Source organism: Salvelinus namaycush, chromosome 36 (assembly GCF_016432855.1).
Source record: "Salvelinus namaycush isolate Seneca chromosome 36, SaNama_1.0, whole genome shotgun sequence".
Taxonomy (NCBI): Eukaryota; Metazoa; Chordata; class Actinopteri; order Salmoniformes; family Salmonidae; genus Salvelinus; species Salvelinus namaycush.
The window spans coordinates 19,642,924-19,668,692 of record NC_052342.1 but is presented as its reverse complement, the minus strand read 5'-3'; the positions used below and the strand labels follow the sequence as shown (position 1 = coordinate 19,668,692).

Genomic DNA, 25,769 nt, shown 5'->3' with positions numbered 1-25,769 from the left:
ACCAACAAATTATCATGGTCCAAACACACCAAGACAGTCGTGAAGAGGGCACTACAAAGCCTATTCCCCCTCAGGAGACTGAAAAGATTTGGCATGGGTTCTCAGATCCTCAAAGTTCTACAGCTGCACCAGAGAGCATCCTGAATGATTGCATTACCGCCTGGTACGGCAACTGCTTGGCATCCGACATTGTTACAGCAACATTTTGGAATAAATATAAAAAGGTATGCATTAATGGCTTTGTTTTCCCCAAATACAGTGGTGTAAAGTACTTAAGTAAAAATACTTTAAAGTACATTTACATTTAAGTCATTTAGCAGACGCTCTTATCCAGAGCGACTTACATTTTTAACCTTTATTTAACTAGGCAAGTCAGTTAAGAACAAACTCTTATTTTCAATGACGGCCTAGGAACAGTGGGTTAACTGCCTTGTTCAGGGGCAGAACGACAGATTTGTACCTTGTCAGCTCGGGGATTTGAACTTGCAACCTTTCGGTTACTAGCCCAACGCTCTAACCACTAGGCTACCCTGCCGCTTAAGTACTACTTAAGTCATTTTTGGGGGTATCTGTACTTTACTATTTATATTCTTGACAACTTTTACTCCACTACATTCCTAAAGAAAAGAATGTAAACTCAGCAAAAAAGAAATGTCCTCTCACTGTCAACTGCGTTTATTTTCAGCAAACTTAACATGTGTAAATATTTGTATAAACATAACAAGATCCAACCACTGAGACATAAACTGAACAAGTTCCACAGACATGTGACTAACAGAAATGGAATAATGTGTCCCTGAAAAGGGGGGGTCAAAATCAAAAGTAACAGTCAGTATCTGGTGTGGCCACTAGCTGCATTAATTACTGCAGTGCATCTCCTCCTCATGGACTGCACCAGATTTGCCAGTTCTTGCTGTGAGATGTTACCCCACTCTTCCCCACAAGACACCTGCAAGTTCCCGGACATTTCTGGGGGGAATGGCCCTAGCCCTCACCCTCCGATCCAACAGGTCCCAGACGTGCTCAATGGGATTGAGATCCGAGCTCTTCGCTGGCCATGGCAGAACACTGACATTCCTGTCTTGCAGGAAATCACACACAGAACGAGCAGTATGGCTGGTGGCATTATCATGCTGGAGGGTCATGTCAGGATGAGCCTGCAGGAAGGGTACCACATGAGGGAGGAGGATGTCTTCCCTGTAACGCACAGCATTGAGATTGCCTGCTATGACAACAAGCTCAGTCCGATGATGCTGTGACACACCGCCCCAGACCATGATGGACCTTCCAACTCCAAATCGATCCCGCTCCAGAGTATAGGCCTCGGTGTAAAACTCATTCCTTCGACGATAAACGCAACTCCGACCATCACCCCTGGTGAAACAAAACCGCAACTCGTCAGTGAAGAGCACTTTTTGCCAGTCCTGTCTGGTCCAGCGACGGTGGGTTTGTGTCCATAGGCAACAATGTTGCCGGTGATGTCTGGTGAGGACCTGCCTTACAACAGGCCTACAAGCCCTCTCTCCAGCCTCTCTCAGCCTATTGAGAACAGTCTGAGCACTGATGGAGGGATTGTGCGTTCCTGGTGTAACTCGGGCAGTTGTTGTCATCCTGTACCTGTCCCGCAGGTGTGATGTTCGAATGTACCGATCCTGTGCAGGTGTTGTTACACGTGGTTTGATACTGCGAGGACGATCAGCTGTCCGTCCTGTCTCCCAGTAGCACTGTCTTAGGCATCTCACAGTACAAACATTGTAATTTATTGCCCTGGCCACATCTGCATTCCTCATGCCTAAGGCACCTTCACGCAGATGAGCAGGGACCCTGGGCATCTTTCTTTTGGTGTTTTTCAGTCTCAGTAGAAAGGCCTCTTTAGTGTTCTAAGTTTTCATAACTGTGACCTTAATTGCCTACCGTCTGTAAGCTGTTAGTGTCTTAACGACCGTTCCACAGGTGCATGTTCATTAGCTGTTTAATGAAATTTACTTTTTATTCCTTATATTTTCCCTGACACAAAAGTACTAGTTACATTTTGAATGCTTGGCAGAACAGGAAAATTGTATGACTCACGCACTTATCAAGAGAAAACACCCGGTCATCCCTACTGCCTCTGATCTGGCAGACTCACTAAACACAAATGCTTAGTTTGTAAATGATGTCGGAGCGTTGAAGTGTGCCCCTGGCTATCCGTAATTTATTTATTTTTTAATCAAGAAAATCATGCTGTCTGGTTTGCTTAATATAGGGAATTTGAAATGTATACTTTTGATACTTAAGTATATTTTAGCAATTACATTTACTTTTGATACTTAACTCAAAGTATTAGTTTTTAAATGTACTTAAGTACTATTTTACTGGGTGACTTTCACTTGAGTCATTTTCTTAAGGTATCGTTACTTTTACTCAAGTATGATAATTGGGTACTTTTTCCACCACTGCCAAATATTGCATCTTCTTAAAAATCATGAAAAACCATCCTATTCCTCAATTTAAATCGATTCACATTATACATGACAGAAATAGTTAACTTTCATTCATCTCTTCTTTGCCCTGTTTGTTTATTCTTATCATCATTGTCAGTTGCCACTATTGCCACCTAATCTTGTTGAATTACCACTTGTGTTATCCTTGATGATTTTCTTAAATTCTATGTGGAGGCGTCACCGGCTGGAGCACCCTTATGTATGTTTTTTTTTTTTTTTTTTAATTGTCTAATAAATTCAATAAATGCTTTAAAAGATAAAACAGTCAATTATGTTTTATCTGACTTCTGCTCAAAACACACACAAAAAAACTTTTTGATACCTATCAACAATGTGCTTTCAGTTACTAAAAGAAAAGAGGGAAATATGAAGTAATAGCACTGTGAAGAATATGTGCTTCCCTGGTCAAAAGTGATGCACTATAAAAGGGGCAGGCTGCTATTTGGGATCCAAAGTTGTTTGTAGCCGACATGGTCCAACCCATATGACGTCAACATGAACTGGTCAGATAGTTTTTATTTGAATCAAAATATGAAACATAATCATCACTGCCCTCAAAACACCATGAACAATAAGCATTAGCAACATGTTTATTTTTTTTACTGACGAGAGAGAGGAACAAAAAACAAGAACTTAAGTAAAGAAGCTAGAATAACCACGTTTCCACTCCAATCTTGTCTGTTTGGGGGGCTCCTGCGTCGATAAGGTGATAAATCTGTTGAGAGAAACAGAGAGTCTCCCAAGTCCAAATAAAATGTATTAAAAAAAAAAAAATGTAAAATACAGTTTCACTGTCAGAGAATAGCAGACATGTTTTACGTCCCAAAAGGAACCCTATTACCTATACCTTGTACTGCATTTGATCAAGGCCCATAAGGCTATGGTCAAAAGTAGTACACTACATAGGGAACAGTGTGCCATTTAGGACGCACCCTTAGAATTGGCCTCTGTCAACCACAAGGCAACAACCATGAACATTAAAAACTAGGGGGGGGCTCAAGGGAGAAAAACAAAGAGGGCAGAAAACACATGGGGAGAAAATATAAAAATGCCCTCCTGACTTATAGTAGTAAAGTCTCTGGATGTCGTTGCCAAGAGGAAAAAATGTTCCTTTGAAATGTAACACTTTTTTCCTTTCTTTAAGTCACTAGCTTGTTAACCATAGCTCGTTAGAACCATCCCTCACTTCCTCGTTAGAATCTGCCGCTTCTTCGCTAAGAATCCTCAGAGGGCGTGGTGTCACAGCGAGAGCTTGCAGTGACACAGTTCTTTGTACATGAGTCTTCTCAGTTTGGGCATATCCTGCTGGCCGAAGCTGAACGGCTGCCCCAGGGCCAGAGTCTTGCAGTACTGGAAGGAACACGGAGAGAGAGGTTAGAAATTGTGCAGGGTTGCCCAAACTGGTGCAGGTTTTGTTTTTTTCCCTAGCACTACACAGCTGATTTAAATAAATCAAAGCTTGATGATGAGTTGGTTATTTGAATCAGCTGTGTAGTGCTAGGGCAAAAAAATAAATAAAATAAAAAAGTGCACCCAGGGATGTCCTGAGGACAGAGTTTGGGAAACCCTGCCCTAGTGTAGGGAACAAAGGCCCCCAAAGCAGTGTCCAGGCTTTCTGGCACCAAATTGTTCCAGCTAGCCATCAGAGGGTAAGGTTAAGCGGTTATCATATCAAACCTATTAAATCCTAGTGTTTTGGATCTTTGTTATTTCTATATTCTTATTTATTTATTTTTTATTTTAGTTCTGTCCTTAAGCTGTTCTTGTCTATTAGTGTTCTGTATTGTTTCATGTGGACCCCAGGAAGAGTGGCTGCTGCATTTGCAAAAGCTAAATGGTGATCCTAATACAATCCTGATTTAAAGGAGTGTCTAGGTCTTGGGGCTAGGGCTTGATTTGGAATTCAGCACAAGGGTGTGACGTACATGGACAGCTATGAACCATGGCTCTAGATCCAAGAATGAACATCTAGGATTATAATTAGGACCCACCTGAAGAACGAACGCTCCGCAGTCACTGTCATTGTTCTGGCGACCAACATTCTGAAACACACATCGAAATGTTTTGGTAAAACAACATATTCCCCGACACAGTCAAACAATCAACTGGTTGTTAATTCCTGAGAAATCTTGACATACCATTTTGAAATAGCCTTTCCACCCTGTGAGGAAATCTCTCTGGTCTTTCTTGACAGCCTCCGCCTGCAGGTACTTTGCAATATGCTGAGGAGGTGGTGGAAAAGAGCAGATCATTTATAGAGACCAGTTCTTGAAGTGGGCTGATGCTGTCCGCAACTTCACATTTAACTGCTTTAATACTGTCTCCTAAATATAAAATACCTAACACCCAAAATGAGTACTGTCAACTATTTCAGTCCCACTTCAAAACAGACTAAATCAATATAGATGATTTTTAGGACTTGTTCTAATCTGACAGTCATAAGTGGCAGTCAGGCACTCACCTTCGGGCAGCGTCGGTTAAGTGTGCGTTGGGAATCGAAGTAGGTGATGGCCCTACGGGGGATGTCCACGCTGACCAGGGACCAGTGGACCTCCAGGTGGATGGGGATCAACAGCAGGTCCTTCTGGAATATGTCCACCTGATAGAGTAGAGTGAGAGCCTTATGATGAATAACAACACGTAATATGCGCTAGTTTCATCTGAGAGGAGGAAGAGAGAAAGGGTTGAAGTGAAAGTGTTGTCTGTCTTGGTTTGCTCTTGGGGAAGGGGGGGGAAGGGGGTGTTATAAGGCTTGGGTTTCTGTTCGGCACTTTAACAAAATACATTTGTAAAGACGACTACACACTAGTACAACCAGTGCAAATCAACGTGCGGTAGGAAACAACGCTACGGCAGACGGCAAAAGTTGAAATATTTTAACTCTGGCGGCAAGTCCCGTCTACTGTGGCGGCTGACGGTATTTACCACCAGCCTCAAACGGCATTCACCGTCATGCTCTAATAGAAAACATTGAAATCCGGTTTACTGTCTAGCTTGTACCATCTAAACGCACCATTAGGGTTAGCTAAAATGGGTGCCATGCCTGGTGAGTATGCAGGCCATGGAAGAACTGGGACATTTCCAGCTTCCAGGAATTGTGTACAGATCGTTGCGACATGGGGCCGTGCATTATCATGCTGAAACATGAGGTGATGGCTGCGGATGAATGGCACAACAATGAGCCTCAGGGTCTCCTCACGGTATCTCTGTGCATTCAAATTGCCTTCGATAAAATGCAAATTGTGTTCTCCGTAGCTTATGCCCGCCCATACCATAACCCCACTATGGGGTACTACATTGACATCTGCAAACTGCTCACCCACACATAATCTTCAGTTGTGAGGCCGGTTGGACGTACTGCCAAATTCACCAAAACGACATTGGAGGCGGCTTATGGTAGAGAAATTAACATTAAATTCTCTGGCAACAGCTCTGTTGGACATTCCAACAGTCAGCATGCCAATTGCACGCTCCCTCAAAACTTGGAGACATCTGTCGCATTGTGTGACAGAAGTGCACATTTTAGAGTGGCCTTTTAATGTCCCCAGCACAAGGTGCACCTGTGTAATGATCATGCGGTTTAATCAGCTTCTTAATATGCCACACCTGTCAGGTGGATGGATTATCTTGGCAAAGGAATAACACTAACAGGGATGTAAATACATTTGTGCACAAAATAAGAGAAATAAGCTTTTTGTGTGTATTGAACATATATGGGATCTTTTATTTCAGCTCATGAAACATGGGACCAACACTTTAAAATGTTGCATTGATAATTTTGTTCAGTATATTTTTGTTCAGTGAGGTATGCTACAATTTCAATGAAAAATGAATTTACAAAGGATCATGAAAAGCCAGCGTAAGGGGAAAAATAAAACATTTATGGGATAAATAGGGTTTCTTACGTTCTTTGTCCATCGTTTGACTCCATCGTAGCCTTTCGTCCTCAACTTGTCGTAAAAGAAACTGTTGAAGAAGTGAACCTGAGAGGGAGAAAGACGGATGGTACAGGTATTCTCATTCACTGAATATAGTGCCTTCAGAAAGTATTAATACCCCTTGACTTAATCCACATATTGTATTTATTTTCTCACCCATCTACCACAATGACAAAGTGAAAGTGTTTTTGAAATTTTCACAAATGTATTGAGAATGAAATACAGAGCCCATTTACATAAAGTACAAGTCAAAAGTTTGAACACACCTACTCATTCAAGGATTTCTATTTTCTACATTGTAGAATAGTGAAGACATCAAAACTAGGAAATAACACATGGAATCATGTAGTAACCAAAGTGTTAAATCAAAATATATTTTATAAATTGGGATTCTTAAAAGTAGCCACCCATTGCCTTGACAGCTTTGCACACTTGGCATTCTCTCAACCAGCTTCACCTGGAATGCTTTTTCAACAGTATTGAAGGAGTTCCCACATATGCGGAGCACTTGGTGGCTGCTTTTCCTTCGCTCTGCAATCCAACTCATCCCTAACAATTGGAACCAAAAATCTAAAATTTGGACTCAAACCAAAAGGACAGATTTTCACCGGTCTAATGTCAACTGCTTGTGTTTCTTGGCCCAAGCAAGTCTCTTCTTATTGGTGTCCTTTAGTAGTGGTTTCTTTGCAGCAATTCGACCATGAAGGACTGATTCACACAGTCTCATATGGACAGTTGATGTTGAGATGTGTGTTACTTGAACTCTGTGAAGCATTTATTTGGGCTGCAATCCGAGGTGCAGTTAATTCTAATGAACTCATCCTCTGCAGCCCAGGTAACTCTGGGTCTTCCTTTCCTGTTGCGGGCCTCATGAGAGCCAGTTTCATTATAACACTAGATGGTTTTTGCGACTGCACTTGAAGAAACGTTCAAAGTTCTTAAATGTCTGGATTGACCGACCATCATGTCTTAAAGTCATGATGGACTGTCGTTTCTCTTTGCTTATTTGAGCTGTTCTTGCCATAATATGGACTTGTTCTTTTACCAAATACAGCTATCTTCTGTATACCACCCTTACTTTGAAGTCACAACAACTGATTGGCTCAAATGAGTTAAGGAAAGAAAATCCACAAATTAACTTTTAAGGCACACCTGTCAATTGAAATGCATTCCAGGTGACTACCTCATGAAGCTGGTTGAGAGAATGCCAAGGGTGTGCAAAGCTGTCATCAAGACAAAGGGTGGCTACTTTGAAGAACCTGAATTTAAAAATATATGTTTTACACTTTTTTGGTTGTGATGTCTTCACTACTATTCTACAACGTAGAAAATAGTAAAAATAAAGAAAAAAACTTGGAACGAGTAGGTGTGACCAAACTTTTGAATGGTACTATAAGTATTCACACCCCTTTGCTATGACACTCCAAATTGAGCACAGGGGCATCCAATTCCCTTTGATCATCCTTGCAATGTCACTACAACTTGAGAGTCTACCTGTGGCCAATTCAAATTGTTTGGACATGATTTAGAAAAACACACCTGTCTATATAAGGTCCCACAGTTGACAGTGCATGTCAGAGCAGAAACTATACCATGAAGTCCAAGAAACTGTCCATAGATCTTCGGGATACAATTGTGATGAGGCATCTGGGGAAGGGTATAAAACAATTTCTAGAGTATTGTAAGTTTCCAAGAGCACAGTGGTCTCCATCACTGGGAAAGTAAAAAAAAAAAGATGGACCTAGCCAGACTAAAGATGGCCATCTGACCAAACGTGCAAGAGTGACCTTGGTCGGGGAGGTGACCAAGAACTAAATTACCACTGATTGTAGATCTACAGAGTTTTAGAGTTCCTTGGCTCAGATGGGAGAACCTTCCAGTAGGAAAACCATCTCTACAGCACTTCACCAATCTGGGATTTATGGGAGAATGGCAAGACTGAAGTCACTCCTGAGAAAAAGCCACATGACAGCAAGCCTGGAGTTTGCATAAAGGCACGTGAAAGACAAAAGAGTGTGGTCTGAAGAGACAAAAAAGTGGAACTCTTTGGCCTGAATGCAGAGCAAAACCAGCCACAACTCATCACCCATCTAACACCATCCCTCCCATGAAGCATGGTGGTGGCCAATGTTCCCTCTAAGCTGCCACAGAAGAAATATCAGACTTAGTATGCAAGACATTTTGTTATAAGCAGAATGCATCGAAGTAGGATTCCATTGCATTGACTCAGCACAGCTAAGCGCCTACTTTACACAGACCGCTGCGGAATAACCGTTCAGAGCTACAGTATTCCCATTTGCAAATAGACCATTGCCATATATAGATCTGTGCCATTTATTTGAACTGGACTGTGTTTACAGCATGAGTGGTGGTGAGTAGACGCACTTGTTTTGAGATCAAAGCGAAAGCTACATTTAGCCACGTGTGCACAATTCATATCCTTTGCTAGTTAGTGAGTTATTAGCCCAGTCATAGACCATTTGTAGTAAGCAACATTTCTAGACATCTTTGAAAAGCTAGTCAGGTGAAGAGCTTTTTTTGTCTTAAAGGGGCAGTGTTGTATTTTGAGACAGGCTTGAATAAGCTAAGTAGCCAATAGGCAGAGGGTAGCATAATTTGCCTGATTCCCTGTAATAACGGTATGGGAATAATAATGTATTTTATTTTGTAAAGTGGTTTCTTGCATCAAACACCATTTTCAGTCACCTTGTCTGAAGGACAAGTGGATGAGCAGGTTAATGTCAAGCACTGCATGACTTTTTCAAAAGTCTCATGGAATGTAGGTCTACATTGAACACCACACATTGGCTGCTACTGTAGGCGGAATGATAGACCACCTATTTCCATGTTACATTTTTATGGGATGCATTTTCTCAATTGTTTTTCATGGTAGGCCACTCTGGTAGGCCTACATTATGATCAAATAGCCAAAGTAGCCTACTTGACTACTGTCTGAAACTAACTTAAAGCGGGTAAAGACTGTGTTCACAGTAAACACGCGCTGGAAGTTCCACAGAGGTTTGCGCTCAGCAGACTTAATTTGCTCAGTGCTGGAAGAAAATTGAGGGAACATTGGTGGCAGCATCATGCTATGGGGAAGCTTTTGAGCGGCAGGGACTGGGAGACTGGTAAGGATGGAAGGAACAATGAATGGAGTCAAATACAGGCAAATCCTTGATGAGAACCTGCTTCAGAGTGCAAATGCCAAAGCAACGCTAGAATGGCTTCAGAACAAGAAATGTGAAAGTCCTTGAATGGCCCAGCCAAAACCCAGACTTGAATCACGTTGAAAATCTGTGGAGAGACTTGAATATTGCTGTTCACCGCCGCTCCCCATCTAACGTAAAGCTTGAGAAAATCTGCAAGGAAGAATGGGAGAAAATCCCCAAATCCAGATGTGCAAAGCCGATACAGACATCCAACACGACTCAGTTGTAAACGCCGCCAAAGGTGCTTCTACAAAGTTAATACTTATGCAAATGTGGTAATTTATTGAAAATTAAGTATATAGAACTATCAAAAAACATGTTTTCACTGTCATTATGCGGTATTGTGTGTAGATGGGTAAAAAAATCTAGTTAAACAATTTTGAATTCGGGCTGTAACAACAAAATGTGGAATAAGTCAGGGGGTATGAATACTTACTGAAGGCACTGTATATGGTTTTTCTGTGGGGGGGAAAAAACATTATGGATTTTGTGGAAGTATGTTGTAAATGTTTTCCTACCTTCTCGGGCACCGAGTCCATCACAAGGTCACCATACATGTTCATGACCTGAAGAAACATTTTATCACCACAATGCACAATGCCTTTCTTTTAAACTGTTTAAAGGCCCAGTGCTGTCAAACATGATGTTCCTGTGCTCTATCTACACACACACTTACAGTATGGAATAATACCGTGATTTTTTTTTACCCTTTTAGTGTAAAAGCAGTTTGGGGAGAAAAAAAAAAAGGGAAAAAAAAGAATTGTACATTTCTGTGGGATGGAGTTTTGGCCTACCTGGTGACATCACCAGGCAGTAAATGCATTAATAGATCAATATGAGAGTTCCAAACCTCTCTGCCAACCGCTAGTTTCCCCTCCCCACTCAGACCACTCCCAGACAGTTGTAGCAAAACTCTTGCTTGAGAAATTGCTATTTGTTTCTTTTGGACTATTTTAATCAAAACACGATCACAGTAACCATGTTTTCATCCAGTTTTTATGCAAGTAAAGTTATACTGTATAAAAAAAAAAACACAACAGCTGTGATGGAAACAGGTAGTTTCGGTACAATTTTAAAAACGCAGACATAATTTGTTAGTTCGACATGGTGGGATCTTTTTGTGACGGTAAAATTAATTATGCGAGAAATGGTGGTCTAAATGCCTTTATGGGCAAATATAGATTATAATAACCATCATATAGAAGTAAACTTGGAGTCACACAATGATATATATGGTGTGTGTGGTCCTCCCACTGTCCATGTTATCTGGAATCCTTGGGACGTCCCTATCCCATTGAAGTTGAAATAAAAAAAAATGTAAAAGGGACACTTCTGGATTTGGGCAATGAGGCCCTTTATCTACTTCCCCAAAGTCAGATGAACTCTTGAATACAATTTGTATGTCTTGGTGTCCAGCATGAAGGAAGTGAAAGGTAGTTTCATGAACCAATGATAACTAGCGTTAACCTAGACTACAAGTCATTGCGCTATCTGCTAGCATGCAGATACCATAGACCTCCAGTCATTGCGCTAACATTATTTAGCAATTGAGATAGTTAGCGTAATTACAAAAATGGTATCCACTAGTTCACCCGACTCTGGGGAAGTAGAAAAAGGGCCTCATTACCAAAATCCTGACCTATCCCTTTAAGGTAAGGGTTAAGGTGGAGATGAAGGTTAGGGTTTAGAGTCAGGATGTCCCAAGGATTCCGAATAGTACTGCCCTTCCTCGCACTACGACTACAAAAACCATGCATTTTGTTAAGAACAGATTAAATAAATTAAGAACTTCACAGGGTGGTGATAGTCAGCGGTGATGAGCTGACGCTCTTTTAAAAACAATAAAAGGATCAATGCTTGGCTGCCATTTGCCCAAAAAATATTCTTGCTCTTATCCATAATAACCTCATCGTGTAGACCAGGGCTTTCCCAAACTCGGTCCTGAGGCCCCCCCTGGGTGCACGTTTTGGATTTGACCTAGCACTACACAGCTGATTAAAATAAAAGCTTGATGAGTTGGTAATTTTGTGTTGTGCTTGGGCAAAAACAAAGATTTGTACCCAGGAGGGTCCCTGGGACCGAGTTTGGGAAGACAAGTCTACCCACACAGCATTCTGAGCTGTTAGTTATAGAGTGCATGTGCCATGACCAAAATAGGCACATTGTGTTAAATAGCCAAAGGAAGAGTTGAAAATACAATGGAAACACATTGAACTTTAGATTTTTATTCTGCATTTTCTTTTTAAAATAAAAAGTACATTTTCAACAAGTCCATTTGGTGGAAAAACACTACTGGTAAAAAAAAATGCATATTTTCTTAATGCGAATACTGAAATATGCATAAAAATCTGACGCCAATTGGATGGAAACCTAACCAGTAAATACATATACCAACAAGAAGCCATGGATTACAGGCAACAACCGCATGGAGCAAAAGGGTAGAGCTGCCGCTTTCAAGGAGCGGGACTCTAACTCGGAAGCTACATCATCTAACAGGCAATACAGGACTAAGATTAAATCGCATTACACCGGCTCCAACGCTCGTCAGATGTGGCAGGGCTTGCAAACTATTACAGACTACAAAGGGAAGCACAGCCGCGAGCTGCCCAGTGACACGAGCCTACCAGACAAACTAAATTACTTCTATGCTCGCTTTGAGGCAAGCAACACTGAAACATGCATGAGAGCATCAGCTTTTCCGGACGACTGTGTGATAACACTCTCCGTAGCCGATGTGAGTAAGACCTTTAAACAGTTCAACATTCACAAGGCCAGATGGATTACCAGGATGTGTACTCCAAGCATGCGCTGGCCAACTGGCAAGTGTCTTCACTGACATTTTCAACCTGTCTCTGATAGAGTCTGTAATACCAACATGTTTCAAGCAGACCACCATAGTGCCTGTGCCCAAGAACACAAAGGTAACCTGCCTAAATGACTACCGACCCGTAGCACTCACATCTGTAGCCATGAAGTGCTTTGAAAGGCTGGTCATGGCTCACATCAATACCATTATCCCAGAAACCCTAGACCCACTCTAATTTTCATATTGCCCCAACAGATGATGCTATCTCTATTGCACTCCACACCGCCCTTTCCCACCTGGATAAAAGGAACACCTATGTGAGAATGCTATTCATTGACTACAGCCCAGCATTCAACACCATAATGCCCTCAAAGCTCATCACTAAGCTAAGGACCCTGGACTTCCTGACGGGCCGCCCCCAGGTGGTGAGGGTAGGAAACAACATCTCCACCCCACTGATCCTCAACACTGGGGCCCCACAAGGGTGCGTTCTCAGTAGAGGTCGACCGATTAATCGGAATGGCCGATTAATTAGCGCCGATTTCAAGTTTTCATAACAATCGGTAATCAGTATTTTTGGACACCGATTTGCCGTTTTATTTATTTTTTACACCTTTATTTAACTAGGCAAGTCAGTTAAGAACACATTCTTATTTTCAATGACGGCCTAGGAACGGTGGGTTAACTGCCTTGTTCAGGGGCAGAACGACAGATTTTTACTTTGTCAGCTCGGGGATTCGTTTTTGCAACCTTCCGGTTACTAGTCGAACACTCTAACCACCTGCCTTACATTGCACTCCACGAGGAGCCTGCGTGGCAGGCTGACTACCTGTTAGGCGAGGGCAGCAAGAAGCCAAGGTAAGTTGCTAGCTAGCATTAAATTTATCTTATAAAAAACAATCAATCATAATCACTAGTTAACTACACATGGTTGATGATATTACTAGTTTATCTAGCGTGTCCTGCGTTGCATAAAATCGATGTGGTGCCTGTTAATTTCTCATTGAATCACAGCCTACTTCGACAAACGGGTGATGATTTAACAAGCGCATTTGCGAAAAAAGCACTGTCTTTGCACCAATGTACCTAACCATAAACATCAATGTCTTTCTTCAAAATTAATACACAAGTATATATTTTTAAACCTGCATATTTAGTTAATATTGCCTGCTAACATGAAGTTCTTATAACTAGGGAAATTGTCACTTCTCTGGCGTTCCGTGCAAGCAGTCAGGGTATATGCAGCAGTTTGGGCCGCCTGGCTCATTGCGAACTGTGTGAAGTCCATTTATTCCTAACAAAGGCCGTAATTAATTTGCCAGAATTGTACATAATTATGACATAACATTCAAGGTTGTACAATGTAACAGCAATATTTAGACTTAGGGATGCCATCCTTTAGATAAAATACGGAACGGTTCCGTATTTCACTGAAAGAATAAACTGTTTTGTTTTCGAAATGATAGTTTCCGGATTCTACCATTTTAATGACCAAAGGCTCGTATTCGTGTGTTATTATGTTATAATTAAGTCTATGATTTGACAGAGCAGTCTGACTGAGCGATCGTAGGCACCAGCAGGCTCGTAAGCATTCATTCAAACAGCACTTTTGTGCGTTTGCCAACAGCTCTTCGCAATGCTTCAAGCATTGCGCCGTTTATGACTTCAAGCCCATCAACTTCCGAGATTAGGCTGGTGTAACCGATGTGAAATGGCTAGCTAGTCAGCGGGGTGCGCGCTAATAGCGTTTCAAACGTCACTCGCTCTGAGACTTGGAGTAGTTGTTCCCCTTGCTCTGCATGGGTAACGCTGCTTCGAGGGTGGCTGTTGTCGATGTGTTCCTGGTTCGAGCACAGGTAGGAGCGAGGAGAGGGACGGAAGCTATATTGTTACACTGGCAATACTAAAGTGCATATAAGAACATCCAATAGTCAAAAGGTATATGAAATACAAATCCTATAAATAACTACAACCTAAAACTTCTTACCTGGGAATATTGAAGAGTCCTGTTAAAAAGAACCACCAGCTTTCATATGTTCTCATGTTCTGAACAAGGAACTTAAACGTTAGCTTCCTTACATGGCACATTTTTACTTTTATCTCCAACACTTTGTTTTTGCATTATTTAAACCAAATTGAACATGTTTCATTTTATTTGAGGCTAAATTGATTTTATTGATGTATTATATTAAGTTAAAATAAGTGTTCATTCAGTAATGTTGTAATTGTCATTATTACAAATACATTTTTATTTATTTAAAAAAAAATATATATATATTTTTTTAAATCGACCGATTAATCGGTATCGGCTTTTCTGGTCCTCCAATAACTCGGTATCGGCGTTGAAAAATCATAATAGGTCGACCTCTAGTACAGGTGCATCAAAGCTGGGACCGAGAGACTGAAAAACAGCTTCCATCTCAAGGCCATCAGACTGATAAACAGCCATCACTAACATTGAGTGGCTGCTGCTGCCAACATACTGACTCATCTCTAGCCACTTTAATAATTAAATTGGATGTAATAAATGTATCACTAGCCACTTTTAAACAATGCCACGTTATATAATCTTTACATACCCTACATTACTCATCTAATTTTTTTTCCTTTATTTAACCAGGTAGGCTAGTTGAGAACAAGTTCTCATTTGCAACTGCGACCTGGCCAAGATAAAGCAAAGCAGTTCGACACATACAACAACAGAGTTACAGATGGAATAAACAAACATACAATCAATAATACAGTAGAAAAATCTATATACAGCATGTGCAAATGAGGTAGGATAAGAAAGGTAAAGCAATAAATAGGCCATAGAGGCAAAATAATTACAATTTAGCATTAACACTGGAGTGATAGATCTGCAGATGATGATGTGCAAGTAGAGATACTGGGGTGCAAAAGAGCAAAAAGATAAATAACAATATGGGGATGAGGTAGTTGGGTGGGCTATTTACAGACTGGCTGTGTACAGGTACAGTGATCGGTAAGCAGCTCTGACAGCTGATGCTTAAAGCTAGTGAGATTGATATAACTCTCCAGCTTCAGTGATTTTTGCAATTCGTTCCAGTCATTGGCAGCAGAGAACTGTAAGGAAAGGCAGCCAAATGAGGTGTTGGATTTGGGGATGACCGGTGAAATATACCTGCTGGAGCGCGTGCTACGGGTGGGTGACCAGTGAGCTGAGATAAGGCGGGGTTTTACCTAGCAAAGACGTACAGATAACCTGGAGCCAGTGGGTTTGGCGATGAATATGTAGCGAGGGCCAGCCAACGAGCGCATACAGGTCACAGTGGTGGGTAGTATATGGGGCTTTGGTGACAAAACGGATGGCACTGTGATTGCATACTGCATGTAGTCTGAGTAGAATGTTGGAGGCTATTTTGTAAATGACATGGCCGAAGTTAGGGATCGGTAGGATAGTCCTTTTTACGAGGGTATGTTTGACAGCATGAGTGAAGGAGGCTTTGTTGCAAAATAGAAAGCCAATTCTAGATTTAATTTGGGATTGGATATGTTTAATGTGAGTCTGGATGGAGAGTTTACAGTCTAACCAGACACATAGAATATGTGGACAACTACAAATACCTAAGTCAGAACCGTCCAGAGTAGTGATGCTGGACGGGCAGGCAGGTGCGAGCAGCGATCGGTTGAAGAGCATGCATTTAGTTTTACTTGCATTGAAGCTCATCTGGGGGTTAGTCAACACAGTGTCCAACGAAGGGCCAGAGGTATACAGAATGATGTCGTCTGCGTAGAGGTGGATCAGAGAATCACCAGCAGCAAGAGCGACATCATTGATGTATACAGAGAAGAGAGTCGGCCCGAGAATTGAACCCGGTGGCACCCCCATAGAGACTGCCAGAAGTGCGGACAACAGGCCCTCCGATTTGACACACTGAACTCTATCAGAGAAGTAGTTGGTGAACCAAGCGATGCAATCATTAGAGAAACCAAGGCTGTTGAGTCTGCCAATAAGAATGTTGTGATTGACAGAGTCGAAAGCCTTAGCCAAGTCGATGAATACGGCTGCACAGTAATGTCTCTTATCGATGGCGGTTATGATATCGTCTAAAACCTTGAGCGTGGCTGAGGTGCACCCATGACCAGCTCGGAAACCAGATTGCATAGCGGAGAAGGTACGGTGAGATTCAAAATGGTCGGTAATCTGTTAATTTGGCTTTCAAAGACCTTAGAAAGGCAGGGTAGAATAGATATAGGTCTGTAGCAGTTTGGGTCTAGAGTGTCTCCCCCTTTGAAGAGGGGGATGACCGCGGCAGCTTTCCAATCTATGGGAATCTCAGACGATACGAAAGAGAGGTTGAACAGGCTAGTAATAGGGGTTGCAATAATTTCGTCAGATAATTTTAGAAAGAGAGGGTCCAGATTGTCTAGCCTGGCTGATTTGTAGGGGTCCAGATTTTGCCGCTCTTTCAGAACATCAGATATCTGGATTTGGGTGAAGGAGAAGTGGGGGAGGTTAGGGCTGTTGACCGGGGTAGGGGTAGCTAGGTGGAAGGCATGGCCAGCTGTAGAAAAATGCTTATTGAATTTTTTTATTGATTTAAAATCGGTAGTGACAGTGTTTCCTAGCCTCAGTGCAGTGGCCAGCTGGGAGGAAGTGCTCTTATTCTCCATGGACTTTACAGTGTCTCAAAACTTTTTTGAGTTTGTACTACAGGATGCAAATTTCTGTTTGAAAAAGCTAGCTGTATATATTGGTTCCTAACTTCCCTGAAAAGTTGCATATCACGGGGGCTATTCGATGTTAATGCAGAACGCCACAGGATGTTTTTGTGCTGGTCAAGGGCAGACAGGTCTGGAGTGAACCAAGAGCTATATCTATTCCTAGTTCAAAATGTTTTGAATGGGGCATGCTTATTTAAGATGGTGAGGAAAGCACTTTTAAAGAATAACCAGGCATCCTCTACTGACGGGATGAGGTCAATGTCCTTCCAGGATACCCCGGCCAGGTCGATTAGAAAGGCCTGTTCGCTGAAGTGTTTTAGGGAGCGTTTGACAGTGATGAGGGGTGGTCGATTGACCGCAGACCCATTACGGATGCAGGCAATGAGGCTGTGATCGCTGAGATCTTGGTTGAAAACAGTAGAGGTGTATTTGGAGGGCGCGTTAGTTAGGATGATATCTATGAGGGTGCCCATGTTTACGGATTTGGGGTTGTACCTGGTAGGTTCATTGATAATTTGTGTGAGATTGAGGGCATCAAGCTTAGATTGTAGGATGGCCGGGCTGTTAAGTATGTCCCAGTTTAAGTCACCTAGCAGCACGAGTTCAGAAGATAGATGGGGGGCAATCAATTCACATATGGTGTCCAGGGCACTGGGGGCAGAGGGTGGTCTACAGCAAGTGGTAACAGCGAGAGACTTTTTTCTGGAAAGGTGAATTTTTAGAAGTAGAAGCTCGAATTGACAGAACTCTGCAGGCTATCACCGCCCCCTTTGGCAGTTCTATCTTGGCGGAAAATGTATGTGTGTGTATACACATGTATATACTGTACTCTATACCATCGAACAGCATAGGCAAGAAGCAGTAGGCCATCGCTCATCCATATATATTTTATGTACATATTCTTATTCATTCCTTTACACTTGTGTGTATAAGTTAGATGTTGTGAAATTGTTAGATTACTTGTTAGATATTACTGCATGGTCGGAAATAGAAGCACAAGCATTTCGCTACACTCGCATTAACATCTGCTAACCATGTGTATGTGACAAATAAAATTTGATTCATAGACTGTTCTCTCTGCTCCCGCAAGGCAAGTGGTACCAGAGCCCCAAGTCTTGGTCCAAAAGGCTTCTAAACAGCTTCTACCCCAAAGAGATAAGACTCCTGAACAGCTAATCAAATGGCTACCCAGACTATTTGCATTGCCTGCCCCCCCCCCCTGCATTTGCTGCTACACTCTATTAATCTATGCATAGTCACTAACTCTACCTACATGCACATTAGCTCAATTACCTCAACTAACCTTTGCCCCCGCACATTGACTCTGTACCGGTACCCCGTATTTAGCCTCGCTTTTGTTATTTTACTGCTGCTCTTTAATTATGTGTTACTTTTATTTTTTACTCAATTCTTTTTTACTTAACTTATTTTTCTTAAAACTGCATGGTTGGTTAAGGGCTTGTAAGTAAGCATTTCACTGTAAGGTCTACAGCTGTTGTATTCGGCGCGTGTGATAAATACAATTTGAGGTACTTAAATTGTTACCAAGAAATGATTTGATATTGAGATAAAAATGGTTGCACTGGACCTTGAAGAATAACAGCTCTTTGCAAACAAGGCACAATCCTAACTTGACATGCAAACAAGTACAAATTTTGCATAAGTCATGCAAAGATGTCATTGCAAAGTATGCAAAATGTATGCAAAAAATTCAGGTGCAGATATTAAGTTAGAATCCAGTCTGTTGTATTTGGTCGGGGGTCCCACCTTAGGGCATACAGTTGTTTTATTAATTGTTATAAGCATGCAACAGGCCATATAATGCTTTATAGAGTGTTTAGTACAGGGTCCCACCCACCTGGTCATTGAGCCAATTCTGTCCGTACAGCGTGCTGAGATCATCCATGGTGAGGACATGACGCTTGTAGTTGACGCGGAACCCTCGCACCATGGCCGTGCCGGACGACCTCTGGTAGGACTGGATTAGGTGTTGCACCACCGCTTTCCTGTTGGACATGGAAACATCAGACGAGGAATATAAAACGTTCAAAACCTTTTCTGTATTATACTGGCCGCCACCTTGTATTTTTGGGAAATATGACATGGAACTGTATCAGTGAAGGATAACTTGAACCATAAAAAATATATATATAAAAAAAAATATATATATATACACACACAGTTGAAGTCGGAAGTTTTACATACACCTTTGCCAAATAAATTTAAACTCAGTTTTTCACAATTCCTGACATTTAATCCAAGTAAAAATTCCCTGTCTTAGGTCAGTTAGGATCAACACTTTATTTTAAGAATGTGTCATCTCAGAATAATAGTAGAGAGAATGATTTATTTCAGCTTTTATTTCTTTCATCACATTCCCAGTGGGTCAGAAGTTTACATACTCAATTAGTATTTGGTAGCATTGCCTTTAAATTGTTTAATATGGGTCAAACATTTTGGGTAGCCTTCCACAAGCTTCCCACATTAGGTTGGATGAATTTTGGACCATTCCTCCTGACAGAGCTGGTGTAACTGAGTCAGGTTTGTAGGCCTCCAAGCATTTTCATTTACAAATTTCTAAGATGGCGGTCAGGGCTTTGTAATGGCCACTCCAATACCTTGACTTTGTTGTCCTTAAGCCATTTTGCCACAACTTTGGAAGTATGCTTGGGGGTCATTGTACATTTGGAAGACTCATTTTCGACCAAGCTTTACCCTTCTGATTGATGTCTTGAGATGTTGCTTCAATATATCCACATAATTTTCCTGAAGTGCACCAGTCCCTCCTGCAGCAAAGCACCCCCACAACATGATGCTGCCACCCCCGTGCGTCACTTTTGGGATGGTGTTCTTCGGCTTGCAAGCGTCCCCCTTTTTCCTCCAAACATAACGATGCTCATTATGGCCAAACAGGTTTATTTTTATTTCATCAGACCAGAGGACATTTCTCCAAAAAGCACAACCTTTGTGCCCATGTGCATTTTTAAACCGTAGTCTGGCTTTTTCATGGCGGTTTTTGAGCAGTGGCTTCTTCCTTGCTGAGCGGCATTTCAGGTTATGTCGATATAGGACTCGTTTTACTGTGGATATCGATACTTTTGTATCTGTTTCCTCAAGCATCTTCACAAGGTCCTTTGCTGTTATTCTGGGATTGATTTGCACCATTCGCACCAAAGTACATTCATCTCTAGGAGATAGAACGCGTCTCCTTCCTGAGCGGTATGACGGCTGCGTGGTCCCATTGTGTTTATACTTGCGTACTATTGTTTGTACAGATGAACGTGGTACCTTCAGACATTTGGAAATTGCTCCCAAGGGTGAACCAGACTTGTGGAGGGCCACCATTTTTCTTCTGAGGTCTTGGCTGATTTTCTTTTGATTTTCCCATGATGTCAAGCACTGAGCACTGAGTTTGAAGGTAGGCCTTGAAATATCTCCAATTGACTCAAATTATGTCAATTAGCCCGTCTGAAGCTTCTAAAGCCATGACATAATTTTCTGGAATTTTCCAAGCTGTTCAAAGGCAGTCAACTTAGTGTATGTAAACTTCTGACCCACTGGAATTGTGATACAGTGAATCATAAGTGAAATAATCTGTCTGTAAACAATTGTTGGAAAAATTACTTGTGTCATGCACAAAGTAGATGTTAACAAACTATAGTTTTGTCAAGTCGGTTAGGACAAGAAATTTGTGGAGTGGTTGAAAAACGAGTTTTAATGACTCCAACCTAAGTGTATGTAAACTTCCGACTTCTACTGTGTGTATGTGTATATATATATTTATTAAAAGTTTACACTTGGTAACAGCTGGGTCATATTCAATAGTGCACACTGTAGCAAGAATTTTTTCTACAACTATTCCCTCAGTTTCATTCCGTTTTTTTCTGTTTGGTGCCTAAACCCTGGTGATGATGAACGGACAGAACTGGCTCAATGACCAAGTGGGTGGGACCCTGTACTAAACATTCTCCAAAGCATTATAATGCCTGTTGCATTACAGATGGTTTAAGTCACCATCTTCAGTTCATAAGATTTGTGCCTTGTCATAACACAAAGACAAACTTGCATCAACATACTGAGAACTTGGGTGATGCTGGTAACATGTTGGTGGTTTCCTTTCCCTTTGGTTCAAATAGCTTAACAAATAAGAAGAGGTAAAAATACCATATTTGGGAGTCTGAAATCATAGAATTAGAATCATTCAGATTCTATGTCTGAAATAAAGAGTGCTGCGTAGAAGGAATGCGTGACTACTCTCTGTAAGGACAGATTTATTTACATTCCACCTGGCCTCGGCCAAGAGAACCAGGCTTTTTAAGGCCAACATTTAAAAGGCTCCTTACCGATCCCAAGTAGACATCAGTTAGTATAAATATTAGGCTACATTGCGTTTCTTTTTTGGGTTGGTGTCGCTCTCTGTGTATGTGTCCCTGCACAGTACAGGAAATGATGTTTCATTGGGGTTTGTACGTGTGTACCGTGTGTGAACGTGTCCATGCGCAGGTGTGCGTGTATTGCTTTGCATGTCTGTGTGTGTTTGCATGTGTATGGGTCAGACGGACCTGTGAGGCTGTGAGAAGTTGTCATTGAAGATGTCCTGTAGTTTCTCCACCACGTCGTCAGCGTGGATGGGGATCAGACTGCCATACTTCTGGAGAGACTCGTCCAGGATCCCTGAGAGAATGGGAAAACAGAATGTTGGGAGAGTAATAGTGAATCACACAGAGGATTCTACTACGGAATCACAGACAGTAGATTCTACTATGGGATGGGATTTTTTTTTAATCAGACAGTAGAGGATTCTACTATCACCGGAGTTGATGCAACGCTTCCTTGAAGTGAACTGACCACCTGCACTGACTCTCCCTACCTTAATACACTCGCCCCCCATTTCCCCCTTCCCCAAAGCATGTGTAAATATTGGACTAGAAATTGAGCCTTACTGTATTATCCTTCAGCTAACATGTTTATTCTATTCTACTGAACCGTTTACTTTATGTTCATATTCTTATCTTTTATTATTTCTTACTGTAGTTGCATTGTGGAGAAGGTACCTTCAAGTAAGCTTGTCATTGGATGGTGTATACTGTACATACGACTAAGAAAGCTTGGAACTTCCTTTTACATTTTCATCATCGGTTCGATATGTAAAACCATGGCTGGGGTCCAAACACTTAAAAGACACACCCCCGTCCACTTACCCCCGCCTTGTGCCCTTGCGGGAATCCCCGTCGCCATCTTGGAGGGCGGTCCAAATGATCAGCCAAGCAAGGGAAGTTTGCAACGTAAGCCCCTCAGCCCTCATTTTTAGTCGGCTTTGCGAGTGTACAATTATGTTCATTCCGGGCCTGAAACTCCCCATAATTCAATTCGCGACGATTGTACATCCGCTAAGAAAAGTCAGCGAAAACTTAAAAACAACATCAATGGAGAAGCCAACATAAAAGTGTAAGTAAAAACAAATGCAAATAAGTTACAAATTGTGCTACTAATGCACATGACGGCACAAACATGTCTTGTAAACGTAAATGTTTTTGTTTGGTTATCATTTGGAAATTTTAGAAATAAAAAAATGTCCTTCATAAGTTCCAGCTAGGCAGGCTAACATTAGTTAGCTAATTAATTTGCTAGCTATCATACAGTAGGCGTATATGAATAATTATACATTTAATATAAGTAGACAATCACTCATAATTGACTGCAGCGCATATAAAGCACCCACAAGCTACCGGTGGCTGAAAACACAATCATCGCGGGATGAACGAATGGCGAATTTCCCACCAAGGGTGGTCCATTTAAAAATCATTCCTTCCTTTGTCGCCCTGCAACTGTATACACGTCAGACGTCATCAAAAGTGTCCACTTAACTTGAGGGCTGAGTGGATAGGGTGTGTCTTTTAAGTGTTTGGACCGCAGGCCATGTCATCCAACAAGCTTAATTTCTCCAACTCTTAACAAAATATGACATGAATTGATGTACAGTGTATTTCCCAGAAATGTCTGCATAACATGTTTGTAAGAGTGTCTTAGTAATTTCATAACATAACCAATTTAACCAGAAAAGGTAATTTTCCGGAAGAACAATTATATATTTTAGTTTACCATGCACGCAGCTCATGTGTTCTTCAGTGAGGGCGACCTCCACAGGTTTCTCTCGGACGATAGAGTAGGAAGCCTCTGGTTCCCCCAGAACTCCCATCTGGATGGACGGGTAGTCTCCTGAGTAACCATTCAACCGGTCGTCTGCAGGGATGACAACTTTAGTCAAAAAACTTTAGTCAAAACAGGTGTAGATGAACAGTGAAATGCTTAGTTACGGGCCCTTCCCAACAACGCAGAGAGAATTGCTAACATTATGATGATTGTCATCTTACATCCAGGTTAGTATGAGTTTAGGAATAATTAAAACATTACGGCAATTATCGTGGAGATTAAACCGTTTAAGATTTGTAAAAATCAAGGCACTCATTGTCAGACGCTTTAAGCAATACACTTGTTTTCCTCTCCTAAGTTAATGGTACCCGTTAATGTGTATAAAATAAGTGGAATGTTTTATGTATTGCTACATCTAAGTGTGTTGTTTATCAAAGAAACTGTCAACCCTTCAGTTTCTCAAAAACAACTTCCCCATCTAGGGAGCTCACCTCGTTCAGACCCACTGAGCCTCTCGTCCTCTGACAGAGGGCTGAGGCCCGGGTCTGCTCCCCTCCTGTGCCGGTTGGCGTACTGACTGTACTGGGGCCACTTCCTCGCCCTCCTGTGCCCCAGGGTGCCGACCCACAGGGCCCGCTGACGCCAGGTCTTCCAATGCTGAGTAAGGCGGGACCGAAGGCCGGAATGGGAGCGGAGCTTCCGCCAGCGCCTTAGCCTGCGCTGCCGGAGCACATTGAGCCTGGACTGGATAGGGTTGCTGGGAAACTCCCTGGCTTTATTTTCGGCCTGGTTGTTGTCATTGTCGTCGTCATCATCATCCTCCAGTGGTGCTTGCAGCTGGTGATGATGATTCTGCTCTTGTAGTGATGTGGTGGGAACCATGTGTGGGACCTCCCATTCAACCTCAGCCTCCTCTCCATCTTCCTCCTCTTCATCTTCCTGCTCCTCCTCATCCCAGCCTTCACCTTCTTCAAAATCCACTTCTTCCTCATCTTCTTCCTCATCCCCATCTTCCTCCATCTCCTCCCGCTCCAACTCCTCCATGTACTCAGCATCCCAGGCCTCCCTTTCTTTCTGGTCCAGTTTCAGGTGCATGGGGCTGGGCATCTGGTGGGTGGAGGTGGGGTCCATCCCCAGGTGACCCCCAGAGATCCCTACACCACCACCTCCACTGTCTTCCTGGCCCACAGCTAGGCCCAGCTCTCCCTGCCAGCGGTTCTGTGCTAGGCTGCTACCACTGTCCCTCATGGTCCACGGGCAACCCACGACCTGCGCCAGCTCGTCGCCTGTGGAATGAGTGAGGGGAGATAGAGACAACGGAAGAATGGCACATGACTGGTTAGTGTTTGTTTTTTTGCAGTAGGTAAAGGTATTCTGGTACTAATAAGCAAATCTATATAAAATGAAGTGTCTTGCATGTGTGCACGCTTATTCTGCAACCATATTTTTTATTTCTGCAATTATTTGGCCAAATGTGTGTGTTAGCTAGATAAGCTGTCCATGTCACATTAGGTAGTTGTCAACAGCTCAATATAAGTTCCAACAATTTGCATTGACTCATTTACATCCTTGGCCGTGAAAAAGCCATACGTGCAGTTAGGTGACGTTACTTTAACTAATCATTATTGCTGTGAACTGGAAACAGAATGTGTAATTATTGCGCTAGCTAGGCAGTGATGGTTTACACTCCTACTGAAGACGCAAAAAGAATACATATTTTACAAATTTGCATTACAGGACTGCTCATTAGGTAGTAAAACATCAGCTGGCAAGGTGGCTACAGCTAGCGTATGCAGCTAGTTTTTTAGCCATTAGCTGCTAAGCTAACTAGCTAACGTTAGCTAGCTAATGAGAAGATGGAAACATGTTTAGGTTGTTTCGACATGACCTACTTAAGCTAATTTTAGGTTAACTATCACAATATTTGTGTTACATACACAATGTGGAAGCAACTGCATTCGTGATAGCAAGTTAGCTACATAACAAATTAGGTGTAAAACGGTGCTGTTAGCAAGACTAGCTAGTTATGTCGCTGCTAACGCAAGCTAACTAGCCAACATAAAAAAAAACAAAATACAGCCGGTCGGCCTAACGTATGTGTTAGAGATAACGCTAACCCGTACTCACCGTTAAACTGCAGTTTTGTGCAAATGTATGACTTATATACAGTTAAGCGTTTGCGCAGTGTTTTCAATTATATTTGGGATCAAAACTGACACAAATGTTCTAGTAAACCTCATTCAATGAAGCAGACAGGTGTAGTTGAAGCAATCGTCAGTCACCCCCAGTTACTTTGATCCTTTTCCGGACTTCCGGTTTCAAGAAAATAACATCACTTTTAGTACAGATGATTTGCTGTTATACGGCACAATGCATAATAAGGGACATAACTTTAATTACATTTGGGACGTTTTAAAATGGGTTAAAAAGCAGTAGCAGTTTAGCAATGCGATTTTATAATAACAACCCTGCCAATTGACAACACAAAATCGGT

The 25,769-nt window shown here is 41.9% G+C and overlaps 1 protein-coding gene across 2 annotated transcripts; it reads right to left on the bottom strand.

Annotated features, from left to right (window-relative positions):
* Positions 1 to 2,981: 2,981 nt before the first annotated feature.
* On the bottom strand, positions 2,982 to 25,619 carry LOC120030552 (sentrin-specific protease 3-like). 2 transcript variants are annotated; one of them, XM_038975965.1, is made up of 11 exons: positions 25,403 to 25,619; positions 23,767 to 24,561; positions 23,225 to 23,380; positions 21,685 to 21,796; positions 18,981 to 19,128; positions 10,149 to 10,196; positions 6,389 to 6,466; positions 4,945 to 5,082; positions 4,622 to 4,705; positions 4,475 to 4,525; positions 2,982 to 3,833 (listed from the first exon to the last, which is right to left on the bottom strand). In XM_038975965.1, the coding sequence occupies exons 2-11, from the start codon at positions 24,521 to 24,523 to the stop codon at positions 3,723 to 3,725; spliced, it is 1,683 nt and encodes a 560-aa protein (XP_038831893.1). In that variant the 5' UTR covers positions 24,524 to 24,561; positions 25,403 to 25,619; the 3' UTR covers positions 2,982 to 3,722. The 2 variants fall into 2 exon arrangements, with proteins under 2 accessions (XP_038831893.1, XP_038831894.1); XM_038975966.1 differs by having other exon boundaries at positions 23,225 to 23,365; positions 25,403 to 25,604.
* Between the last annotated feature and the right edge of the window lie 150 nt (positions 25,620 to 25,769).